This window comes from Cheilinus undulatus, linkage group 5 (assembly GCF_018320785.1).
Source record: "Cheilinus undulatus linkage group 5, ASM1832078v1, whole genome shotgun sequence".
Classification (NCBI taxonomy): domain Eukaryota; kingdom Metazoa; phylum Chordata; class Actinopteri; order Labriformes; family Labridae; genus Cheilinus; species Cheilinus undulatus.
The window spans coordinates 7,369,724-7,382,571 of record NC_054869.1 but is presented as its reverse complement, the minus strand read 5'-3'; the positions used below and the strand labels follow the sequence as shown (position 1 = coordinate 7,382,571).

At 41.5% G+C, this 12,848-nt stretch overlaps 2 protein-coding genes across 2 annotated transcripts; one reads left to right on the top strand and one right to left on the bottom strand.

The window, feature by feature from the left end:
* The first annotated feature begins 113 nt into the window (after nt 1-113).
* Nucleotides 114-3,028, top strand: c5h12orf43 (chromosome 5 C12orf43 homolog). The gene is made up of 6 exons (XM_041786577.1): nt 114-244; nt 1,762-1,792; nt 2,016-2,114; nt 2,204-2,271; nt 2,368-2,455; nt 2,544-3,028. The coding sequence occupies exons 1-6, from the start codon at nt 127-129 to the stop codon at nt 2,875-2,877; spliced, it is 738 nt and encodes a 245-aa protein (XP_041642511.1). The 5' UTR covers nt 114-126; the 3' UTR covers nt 2,878-3,028.
* hnf1a (HNF1 homeobox a) lies at nt 2,939-11,593 on the bottom strand. The gene is made up of 10 exons (XM_041786576.1): nt 10,973-11,593; nt 9,811-10,010; nt 9,517-9,697; nt 7,536-7,738; nt 7,153-7,295; nt 6,362-6,503; nt 6,088-6,276; nt 5,896-6,008; nt 5,725-5,809; nt 2,939-3,554 (listed from the first exon to the last, which is right to left on the bottom strand). The coding sequence occupies exons 1-10, from the start codon at nt 11,266-11,268 to the stop codon at nt 3,415-3,417; spliced, it is 1,692 nt and encodes a 563-aa protein (XP_041642510.1). The 5' UTR covers nt 11,269-11,593; the 3' UTR covers nt 2,939-3,414.
* Between the last annotated feature and the right edge of the window lie 1,255 nt (nt 11,594-12,848).

Sequence of the window (12,848 nt, the reverse complement as noted above, 5' to 3'; positions counted from 1 at the left end):
TTTATTCTAATAATTCTACACTTAGTATTGATGAAAATAAGCTGAGCAGTTCCCCTTAACTGGTGGACTACATTACCCAGAATCCTCGGTTCAAAACAGACTGCACTCGCAGCACATGTTTCCATCATGGCGGCCCCCGCTAAAAAGATGGTTGGTGTTTCTGACGACTCTAGCAGCAGCGACGACGAAGTGCTGAAAAGATGTCAGGAGGCAGTTTGGGAGACCAAACCTGACAAGAAGAAAGGTGAAGGTTTTTATGTATTTTATTTGTCGCACCTAGATCAAATGTATGTACAAGCGGAAAAAACGTCAGTAGAAATGCGACATTAACATGGAGAGATGTCCACCAGTATTTTTCTCATTCAGACAGAGACAGCTACTTTTATCTAAACGTTGATTAAAGCTACATGACGGTCAGAAATATAACAGTTTTGGGGGTTGGGTTTGCATCCTTCCCTGCAGAGATCATTGATTTTTTCGTTTGCATTTACATGCTGTCTCATGTAGGTCAGCATTCAGGCTGTCCTGTCAAACGATTCTGCTGAATTAGTGATTAAAAGCCCCCCGACAGTGCTGGGCTATCAGCAGTTGTGCTCAAATCGTGTTTAATTAAGGTCCGTAAGAAGTTATTTTGTATTTTTGATAGTATTTATCCATGCATTTTGTCAGTTTCAGCTAGGGCTGGGCGATATTGATCAGCATCAGTATGCATATTTGTAAATGGATGTGTATGTAAACATGTATGTATAATTATTATTGAACATACTTCTCAACTAAACCTTCCAGTATGATTCTGGGGGAAATGGCTGGTTAGGAGAGAAGCATGTTTCAACTCCCAGTCCTCTACAAAATGTACTGTCACACTGATATATGGCTCACAGGTCCTGCTGGACCACATGTAGGTGGTCAGCACAAAGTGAGTCGTATTTGCAAGCCATATGACAAGGCTCTTGTGGGCTTTGGTGCACATTTTTGGCAGTAATTCTCTTGCAAAATAGTTACCACTTGGCAACTGATTTTTTGGCTCAATTGTTTTGAGCAGCTTTGTCCTGCTCCACAGTTGTAACAGGGAATTTGTGCCCATTCATGTAGACCAATTTATGAGGTCAGGCACTGATGTTGGAAGGAAAGGCCTGGCTTGCAATCTCCACTCCAAATCATCCCAAAGGTGTTCAGTGGGGTTGAGGTCAGGGCTCTTTGCTGGTCAGTCAAGCTCTTCTACACCAGACTCATCAAACCATGTCTCTATGTTGCTAGCTCTGTGCACTGGGGCACAGTCATGTTGGAATAGAGGAGAGCCTTCCCCAAACTGTTGCCACATAGTTGTTAGCATAGTATTTTCTTAAACGTCTTTGTATGCTGAAGCATTAAGATTGGCCTTCACTGGAGATAACCCCTAATCCTGAAAAACAGCCCCATACCATTACCCCTCCTCCACCAAACTTCACAGTTGGCACAATGCAGTCAGGCAGGTAACGTTCTCCCAACCTCCGCTAAACCCAGACTCACCCATCTGACTGCCAAACAGAGAAGTGTGATATGTAGAACATGTTTCCACTGCTCCACATTACAGTGTCGACGTGCTTTGCTCTACTCCATCTGACGCTTGGCATCGGACTTGGTCATGTGAGGCTTGCATGCTGCTCAGCCATAGAAACCCATTCAGTGAAGCTCCAGCCACACACTTTTGTGTTTACATTAATGCCAGTGGAAATTCAGAACTCTTCAGCTGGTAAACCACCTTTTTTTTGTCTTTTGTAGATGGAGACAGCATTATACCACAGTCAAAGCGGTAAGACTCATCTTAATATCACTACAATGTTTTATTCTTTCAAGGAGTTAGAGCTGGTGTAAAATACCTTTGGTGTCTCCATAATGTATAAAATCCAACCTAGTAAATGTTTTGCTTCTTAAGGAAGTTGAAATAATACATGTATATAGGTTAAGGCAGCCTAATAACTTTGAAGTGTGATATCATTGGTTAATTATTTAAATATCATCTTTCTGTGCTTCAGTATTGTTGTGGCTGACCATGAACATGATGGAAATGAGCTCCAGGTCACAAAAGGATTTCAAACACACGTCGCTAAAAAGCTGGGAAGCTTTCTTGATAAGTGAGTCTTAAACAAACGTATTCACCTCATGGATTCTGGAGAAGAGATGCACATTTTTCAGGTGACTTGTAAAATGTTTTTGTCTTTAGTTATATAGAGATCCAGAGTGAACATTCATCCTGTGTGGAGTCAGCAAAATGTGACGATGAGGATGAAGGTAAGGTTGGTGAAGGTTTTGTATATATTCATGGGGATTCTGTCATTTTAAAGTGTTCACTTGTTTTTTTTGTTTCATCCTTTTCTCCTCCTATAGGATTCCGCCTCTTTTCTTCATCAGTCCCAGGACAAAAAGCTGATGAACCTCCAGCTCCTGTGAGGCGACGGCCTGTTCCCAGCTCAAGGTTTTTAATCCTTTATGTATTCTTCTGAAAAATAACTTTACAATTATGTACCTTACTTTAACACCTCACATTTCTCTGATGGTCGCAGTGACAGCGACAGCGAGATGGAAACAAGGCTGAAAGAAGCAGCTGTGTCCATCAAAGATCTCTTACCCTCGCTGTCCCAACCGTCTACGCTTCCAGCTCCATCTGCAGCGCCTCCATGCTCAGAAAAAATGAAGAAAAAGAAAAAGAAGAAAGTGGCTGAGGAAGAGGAAAGCCATGTTGTTAAAAAGAAGAAGAAAAAGAGGAAACAGAATAAAGACTCTGCAGCTTCTCCTCTTGATGCTCAAAACAATGGTGGGCACGAAAACTCAGAGCTGGAACACACGGGAGTAAAAGTGAAAAAGAAAAAGAAGCAAGAATTAAATGAAAAAGACTGAATTTTTCAGGACCTGTTCTGCTATTTCAGGATTCCTGTGAGTCATCATGTCAGGCACAAGCTTGAAATAGTTACACTGTTTTTTATTTTACATGTTTTTGTGTATTTTAGAAAGAAACGTGTTTCAGAACAAATAAATTCCAGTAAAAATATGTCCGATGTTTCTTGAATTAGGCCCTACTTTCTAGTTAAAGATATTTATTAAGGATTTCAAAAGCCTATCTTGGCATAAAAACGTGGGTAACATGCAGTTTACAAGTTTCAACTCAAAGTACAATTTCTAAATCTTAAAAAACATTTGAATAAAAACACATCCGTGCTGATTTTTTTGATTTTTTTCATCAAAAGTGAATCTTTTCTAATGCTGCTCCTTGTTCATACTTCACTGGTTTAAGGGCGTCTTTGATGCATCAAAGCTCAGTCCTCCTTGCAGCCCCTGACTCCAGGTTTTTGTGAATTTTTACAGCAGAAGTATCTGTCCATCCAAAACAGTCACACTCCAGCTGACAGTGAGGGACAGTACGCTGGCGGAGCTCCTCTACTGTGCAGTAGAAACCATTTGTGAAGGGATGTAGGAGCTGATGTCCGTTGGTGAAGGGGAGAGAGGCGAGAGGAGGTGAGATTGGTGACTGTCTGTGGACTGAGAGGCAGGGTACAGCTCCAGGCTCTCAGAAGAAGCTGCAGGTGGAAAAATATAAATATCTTTCAGCTGAAATATTCAAAGTCACAAAGAATAGAGAACAGGAATCTAGTACGTAGATTTCTCTGCTGTGTCAGAGAACACGTATGCATGTTAGAGATGGAGTGTTTGGGTTCTTTCGTATGAAGATGCTGAAGGCAACATGGACACGACTGGTGTGTCACTGTCACTAAAATGATTGACTGTGTCGACAAAGTTTCTCTCAAGTAAGGCCTTGTCCACATGCACAAAGATAGTACTGTCCACACATGCAAAACTCAAAAACATCTTTGTCCACATGAAAACATGAAAACACATTGATGTGCTGTAAAGAGCACGCCGTGGCAACATTTGTCTGTCATCTACTGTGTGAAAGAAAGGGCTCGCTCAGACAGCAACAATGCCCAAAGTGAAATATTTCAAGATTTTTTTGCTTAAATGTTGAGGATTACGGCTTACAGCAAATCTACTATCGCAGAATAGTAAAATAAATATAAAACATCAGTCAAAAAAGCATTTATAATACAGAAAAGTTGACCTTCTGGAAAAATGTGCTCATGCATGCACTCAGTAATTGGTCAGAGCTCTTTTTGCACAAATTACTGCATCTATATGACGTGTCATTGAGACGATCAGTCCGTGGCACTGCTCTGATAGGTTGCTCTGATTGCAGCCTTCAGCTTCTCAGTTTTCTTGAGCCTGGTGTCCCTCATCTTCCTCCCAGAAATTCCCCATGTAGTTCAGGTCAGACCAGTTGGCCGGCCAATGAAACAGTTATACAGTGGTCAAACAAACCAGTTTCTGTTAGTTCTGGCCTCACTGTCAGCAGGTGCCAACTCCTGCTGAAAAAGAAAATCAGTGTCTCAAATAAGATGTTCTGAAATGTCCTGGTAGACGGCTGACAGCGTTGACTCTGGACTTGATAAAGCAACTTGATAAAGTTGACCAACATCAGCCGATGACATTACACCTCATAACCATCTCTGACTGTGGAAACTGAAAACACTGGACTTCAAGCACCTTGGTTTCTGTGCTTCTCTGATCTTTCTCCAGACTCTGAGACCCTGATTTCCAAGTTAAATTCAAATTTTACTTTCATCGGAAAACAGGACTTTGGACCACTGAGCAATGGTCCAGTTCTTTTTCTTCTTAGCCTAGGTGAGACACTTTTAAAGTCTGTGGTTCAGGATTGGCTTGACCCTAGGATCATGACCCTGGTAACCCATTTCCTGGAGCCGTCTGTGTGTGGTGGTTCTTGATCCTCTGACTCCAATCTCAGTCCACTCCTTGTGAAGCTCCCCTAAGTTCTTAAATCTTCTTTGTTTAGCAATCCTCTGAAGGCTGAGCTCATCCCTGTTGCTTGTACTCCTTTTCTTACCACACTTTTTCCTTCCCGTCAAGTATCCATGAATCTGCTTTGATACAGACTGAGAACAGCCTGCCCTTTAAGCAGTGACTTTCTGTTGCTTACCCTCCTTTTGAAGGGTGTCAATGATTGTTTTCTGGACAGCGGTCAGGTCAGCAGTCTTCTCCATGATTGTGGTTGTGTGTGCTGAATCAGGGTGAGAGAATAAAGGCTCAGGAGACCTTTGCTAATTCGACTTTTCCACAATATTCTAATATGTTGAGATAGTGGATTTTTGATTTTTGGGAACTGTAAGCTGTAATCATCGAGATTAGGACACTTCAATATATTCGAGACTAATCTTAAATATATAGACGTTTAAATTCTAAGGGGAAAAATAAAACTTTTATGTGATATTTAAATTTTTTGAGATGTATACTTATACATGCAGAGAATTTGACCTTGTTTTGGTGCAAAACAATAATAAAAAAGGGAAGAATAAAGATACTGAAGACTGTTTGATGTCTATACTCCTGCAGATAAAGCACACTCACCAATCACTCATTAGGTATAATGCTAAAGTACATATTGTAAAAATACCTAATTATTCAATCGCAAGGCAGAAACCAATGAATTTATGCATGCAGACATGGTCAAGATGGTACAGGGCTCAGCTGCATTCACCCTCAGTCTATAAAATTGTCTAAAACCAGTTAGAAGGAAGGAGGACTCTCAGAAATTTGCATGAGAAGATGTAAAGTTTTTTGAAAAGTATTAAAGATATTTATATGCCAGAGGGTAAACTTGTATTTTCTGATTGCTACCTGGCACAGGTGTGTGCGGCTCCAGGTGCAGAGAGTCTTCCTGTAAAGGTTGGTCAGTCTGTTCTTCAGGATCCGTCGCCAGGATCTATTAAACAAAAACACATAAAGGACCGTTTTCACCTAATTTAGTTCATTTAAATTGTAACGGGGAAGCCCGTTAGGTGCAGTTACCTGTCGGACAGCAGCGAGGCTGGTCAGCGTCCCCAGGCTGCTGCCGTCTGTGATGACCATAGCTTGAGACAGCAGGCTGGACGGATGGTACTGGGGCGACTCTGACTTGTACACTGGAATGACAGACAGACTGGTTGATCTTTGCTCAGCTTGCATGTTAAGTTCCTGTCATAATGTGTCCTGTAGTCTTACTGTGACATGGCAGCTGTGCCATTGTGGCCATGAATGGACTGGCCCCCATGTGAGTGTGGAGCTGCTGGGACAACGGCTGCTGGGGCGAGCCGTGAAGCTGCTGCTGGAAAGAGATGGGCTGTAGGGTGGTGAAACCGGCCCCAACGTTGTTAATAACAGGCACAGTCTGAGGCTGCACGGAGCCTAAACCTGGAAATAAATCAGTGAAGTTGTTCTTTAAACTTTGTTTTTTTGATGTTTGTAAGAAAAGAGGTGGAACTAGAGAGAAGGGTACCAATGAGAAGCGAGGACTCCCCCAAACTCATGACACTGGGCAGGGAGGCCATGATGAGGCTCTGTGAGGAGGCAGGCGAGGCAGACAGGCTGTGCAGGGAGGTCAGAGTGCTTACAGGGGGCAGAGGGCCACTGCTAGACTCCTGAGGGTAGAAGATAGCATACTCATGATGGCAGAATTACATGTAGGCAGTCTAAACCTGTGGTTCTCTACTAGTAGGTCAGGACCCAAAAGGGGCAATGGTGGCAAGCAGTCCTTAGTGGACATGCATTCATACATTTTATTTTCTCTGTTTTACCATGATAAGGGATAAATTTAAGCATTTTCTCAATATTTTGATGCATTTATCTCCTTTTCTTGCAACAACAAAGTTGCATTTCTCTTGATTAGGTGGTAATTCCTCAAGATCTGTGGAAAATTGTCACGTTAGCATGAAGAAAAGGGGTGTAAAATGTGTTCGTTTCTTCCTGTCTCTTTCTCAGTTTTATATTTCGTTCCATCCAAGATCCAAACTGCAACATTTTCATTAGTTAAACCAGCGTTGTTGAATTACTTTTTCAAATTTTGTTTGCAAATTGCCATTAAAAAGACTTGTGAGTCCTCAGGCTTGACCAGTTGAGAACTAACGGTGGACACATTGTTATTGGCTGATTATTGGTATTTGCAGGTAATTATCTTTATTAGCAGATATGAAAATGTGTGCAGCTATATCAGCCCTGTAAAATGTGTTTCAGCCTATTGGATATAAATGTCTAACAGCGTGCATCCCTACTTGTGGCATGAACTGTCACCTGTTTGGGATTGTGTGTCTCCAGGAGTGTGTGGCTGGGCTCCAGCTGGATGGGGCTGGCCACCAGACGTCCCACTCTCTCTCCTCCACTGCCTCTGGCTGAACTCGCAGTGTCACACAGGATCTGCTGGCTGTACTTCACACCTGGAAGATTAAAACAAATCATGTCCCACTCTGACCTGAGCTCTGTTTCAGAGAGCAGTCTCAGATCCTGTTAACCCTGACATGAGGGAGAGTCTTAAGGGTTAGCGCTCAGCGAAGAAGCCCCTACTCAAACAAGAACAGTCATATCTAGCTGCTGGAGTGAGCTAGTTATTTTAAATCAAAACATGTCAGCCATAAGAATGTCCAACTTTTCTTTCCTGAGGTCTGTGAGGGTATTACCGTGCTCAGGACTTGGTGGGAGGTTGGGGTGAGAAGAGGAGGCAGATTGGTGTGTGTAAGGTGTGTCTAGAGCCAGTTTGTGTCTGAAGGCCTCCTCTTTGCGGCGGTTGGCAAACCAGTTGTACACCCGGACCTCAGTGACGAGGTTTGAGCCCAGACCAGCCAGCTGTGAGGGAGAGACCCCCCTCTGCAGACACTCGGCCCTGAGGGAGGAAGAGGACAGGAGTCAGGAGGGATTCATATTCTGCAGATACATTTAGTGGCCTTCAGAGAACATCCCTGGGTGACCTTACTGTTTTAGTGTGACTAACCAAGGAGGTGCAGAGCATGCATTCACTTTCATATACAGCATGTTGTTTTCATTTGCAATCTGCTATGCCATAAGAATCTCACACACAGCTAACATGCTGTAGTATTTACCAGTTCATTATCATGCTTGTTTTGCCTGTTGGCCATCTGGAGTTTAGGGAAATGGTCTGCCCAGCTTGGGGCTGTTTTTGTTAATAAGATGCCTCATCATTCAACTGATTAAAAAAAACCTGAAAAACAATAGCCTATTTAACAGCAAACTACTTTCTTATGGTGGTTTTTAATACGAGAGGTTACTGATGATGCAAAAACATTTGAGATCAACCTAAATTTATGTTTTCATAAAGATTTTTTCCCATGATCCCTTCATGATCTGGAATAAAATCTAATGCTTACTGAGTATCATAAGGCAAAAAAGGTTAAATTTAGTTATAAGGAACCAAAAGGAGGAGAAGCAAAATCTTTGTTGGCTGATGGTGAGAAATGTACAAATATAACAGATGTATTTTTGAAACATTTTTGACCATAGGGACTTCTGCTGAAAAACACCCCGACAGCATGATGCTGCCACCACCATGCTGCACTGTTGGGATGGTGTTGGACAGGTGATGAGCGGAGCTTGGTTTCTTCCAGACATAAAGCTTAGAATTGAGACCAAACAGTTCAATCTTGGTTTCATCAGACCAGAGAATCTTCTTTCTCACAATCCTCTAGAAGCTTTTTGTAAACTCCAGGCAGGCTTTCATGTGTTTTGAACTCAGGAGTGACTTTCGTCTAGCCACTCTGCCATAAAGCCCAGATTGATGGAGGCTGCAGTGATGGTTGTCCTTCTGGGACTTTGTCCCATCTCCACACAGGATCTCTGGGGCTCAGTCAGAGTGGCCATCAGGTATAAATACCACTTTTTTCCTACATTTTGCCCATTTTTACCACTTCATTTTGCCACCTTTTTCCAATTTTTGCCACTTCTTTTTGCCACATTTTTTTTCCAAATTTTGCCCCTTTTCACCCTTTTTTGCCATTTTTCACTCACTCGAGCATCCTTTTGTCATTAAATACCGTTTTCCCTCCTTTTTCCCCATTTTCGCCGCTCTTGACTGCTTTTTACCCATTTTTTTACTAATTTTTTTGCCTTGTTTTTGCCACCTTTGGAGCATTTTTTTTGCCACCTGTTACTCATTTTTTTGTCACTTCTCACCCATCTTTTTTTTCACTTTTTATCTCCATTTTTGCCCATTTCCCCCCATTTTTGCTGCTTTTTGACCATTTTTGCCAACTTATTTTTGTTCCTACTTCAAGCTGTGTTTGCCACTTTTCACCACTTAATTGTGGCTCTTGCAAAGTTATTTTTCAACAGTTTGGCTCTTTGGTTGAGCAGGGTTGAGTAACGCTGCTTTAAGGGTTATCAGAGCAGAATAATCAGGTAGTATTGGCAATAAATTCCCCACTGAAACCAAATAACTGATTACCTGGTAAAGACGGATGTTTAGGAACATCTGCAGACCAAAATATCAAAGATATAAAAATGTTAAAAATATTTAAAATTAGACATAAATGTTTGAAAATATGGTTACGTTTTTTTTCAATCTGAATCTTTATGTGGGTGGGGGTCCACCAAATGAATAATTTTCTCTTAGGGGAGGCTCAAAACTGCAAAACTGATTAGTCTCACCTGTTGCACTCGTCCACTAACCCCTCTCTCTCCTCCTTGCTTGGGTTCTTCTGTCGCTCGTAGGCGTGGAAGAGGATCTGCAGAGATGCTGGGCCCCATTTGAACCTATTTCTCCGCCCTTTCTTGCTCTCCTCTCCCTGCTCCTCTGCGGCAGCGAGCCCGTGTTTGGCATTGGTAAATTCTGCAAGTGAGTCGTAATTCTTAAACTCTTTATGCAACAGTAAACCTGTATTTGACTGCTTAAAGGCAGAATTTTTGCACTAGTGCAGCTCTTCAGCTGCTCTGTGTACTCACGCTGGCTAATCTCGCACTGCTTCTTGACATACCAGGTGTACAGAGCGGCTCTCTTCTGGTTCTTCATGGGCGTGCCTTTGTTGAGGTGCTGGGAGAGGTGGGACTGGTTTAGACCTGTGGACTCTACCACCTCTCTCTGAGGGAGGTTGTGCTGCTGCATGTAGCTCTTCACCATTTTAGCAACATGCCAAGGATCCCCTCTGTTAGACAGGAACACACTTGATTGCACTTATAAACCTTTATTTTTTGTATTTTTAACTTTTTGGTCCATCTTTAGTCTTTGCCCTCATTGCTTGGGAGTATTTCTAACATTTAAAGTCTTTCTTTATCAGTTTTACACCTTAGACAACAAACATGGCCACTCTTAGGGAAGTAGACAGAGCTTATTGACTGACAGAGATAAGAGAAAGCACACCAGGGCAAAGTCCAGCTCTTTCAGATCAGTGGAGGGGAAAACCTGTGAAAGCTTTTATGGGGCCAAATTTAACCCTTTCTAACTGCCATGTCAAGAGCAGGAAAATACACAAAATCTCAAAAATGCTCTGTTATACTGTATTTAGATTCAGCAAGGAGGCACTTTTATATTTTTTAAAGGAAACAATTGAAGAACAGTATTGTTTTTAACTTCTACTGAATAAATTCAATCCTTTAGAGAAATTTAGATCACCTAAGAAGTGCAAACTGTATTCCAAATATCAGAAAAAAGGCTCAAAATGTTCAGGTTTAAATATCAGTCATGCGTTATGTAAACACAGCCTCACATGTCCAGCCCTGCTCCATTAATCTTCACCTATGCATGTAGCTTATTTATTAAGAAATGGCCAGAGAATAATGATGGGGGTGGGTAATTAGTAACTAGCAAAGGAGGAACCCTCTTTAAATTCGCCTCAGAAGCCAGATTGCAGAGAGAGAGAGGCAGATAGAGACGCAGGAGAAGGAGGGAGGATTTGGTAAAGAGGGGGAACGAAGCTTAAAGAGAATTAAGAAAGAGGAGGGGGATATATCAGTCAAATTGTTCAGACTCTAAGGTGTTTTGAAGAGGTTAAAGGTGCTCATAAGTGCCCCTTTTTCCTCTTTATACATACAGACAAATTGCAGTATTGGAATAGCTGTAAAATATTGACTAAGGAGGGTTTTTCTCTACTTTTGTGGATCTACTCACTGCAGCAGCTGATCAACTTCAGCCCTGAGTTTGGCCACCTCCTCAGGGGTAAACTTCTCCAGCTCTCGGAATATAGGCGGTGGGAAATCCATTTCTCCCTCCTCTGAGCTCTCTCCATCCCCCCTCTCTCCTCTCTCCACGCCAGCGTTCGCCCTGTCCCGCTCCAGCTCCCCCAAGGCCTGCACCAGGACGTCCCGGGACAGTCCAGACCCAAGCAGGGCCCAGATCAGCTGCTTCTGAAGGGCTGTGAGACAGCTCGGCCTCGTCTTCGCCCGTTCCTCTATCCTCTCCTCCATGACTCTGATGGCTCGCCTCGCTTGTTGACGCTGCCCTCAGTCACACTTCAAACAACAGCGTCAGGTCCCATTCCTTCTCTACACCCCTCCCAGCTTCAGAGAACGTATACTTTCATTTTTTCCTGACTTGACTTTCCTCCTGATGTGTCCTGAGCTGCCTGGTTTTCTCTCTCCACCTGCTGTTTTGCTTTCAAAGGTCAATTTTTCTTTTTTTTTTCCTCCTCCTGTTCACCCCCTCCTCCTTACATGGGCCCTGTGAACTTTGTCCCCTCTCCCTCGGTCCCTAACAGTGACCAAAGTGCAACTTAAAACAAAACACAAATTACAGCGATGTTCCAGCTGAATGAAGTGCTGCAAAAGAAAAGAACATGTCACAAAGCAAACAGAAAAAAACAAACCAAGGAAGTGCAGCAGTTTGTGGTTCTGTAGGTGTTTCAATATTTCTATTACCTTTAAACAAACTTTAGGATGCACAGAAAAGCTCCTTAAAAATTTGTTTAAATTACTGTTACTCTAAATATCGAATTTGAAGCATATGGCTTAAAGTGTAATAATGAGGGAAAAGACCACCATCAGATTAACTGAGCAAAAACAGTGAAGAGTCCTATGTGCCACTAGAGAGCGCTGCTGTTTCATGTTTACATCCAAACGTCCCATAAGAAGGACGTGTCCTCAGGCCAAACTTATGTTATCTGCTGTTGTGAACTCCAGGTGTTGCATGTTGGACACGTTAAAACAACGTAATTAAACTAGAAAGGAGGAACGTTTAGGTCTCGTCTTTTTGAGAAATCACTAAGCCCAAATTTAACAAGGGAATCGATCAATCAGGGGGTTTAATAACTTTGTTTTATTTTGGTAATTCCCTTTTTTTGTGGGTATTTAGGACATGAAGCTTGCAGAGGTGAGAATGCCAACTAGAATAAGTATTTACAATCAATAAAGTAAAATAGTCGAGATAAAACAGAACAGGTAGAAGACAAAAAGATGTTTTTCATCAATCCCTTAAGACATTATTATTATTATTATTATTATATTTTATTTTTTATTTTTTAATTTATTGTCATGACTATGTATGATGAATGCCAGCAGGACCCTGTCTGCTCCAACCTTGTCAAAATTAGATGTATATGTTTTTTAAAAATCATGGTTAGAAAGAAAATGTATGACAGCATATTAGGGCCAACCTAAAGATGAAAAAGAGAGAGAATCTGTTAATTTATAAGCAAACAAGTCAAAACCTTCTCTTTCTACCCTCCCTATTCCACTCATATTTATGAAAAGTCAACTTGAAAAAATAAAATATTAATTTTGATAGTTTTTATTGACAAAATCCCAACATAACAGGCGTACATACACTTGTTCTTGATAAAGGATCTATAAATCAACTATGCATTCTTATAACAGAATACTAGGGCCACTCAAGGGAAAACAATATTGAAGAGGAGCTGTTTATTTTAAAGATAAAAATACTTAATCTAATTGTCAGGTTTTGAAAAAAAAAGTGATTAATTTACAGAGAAAAATATATATAAATATATTTAGCTTTGATAGTTGTAAATACACATAAAGCAAAACTTCAA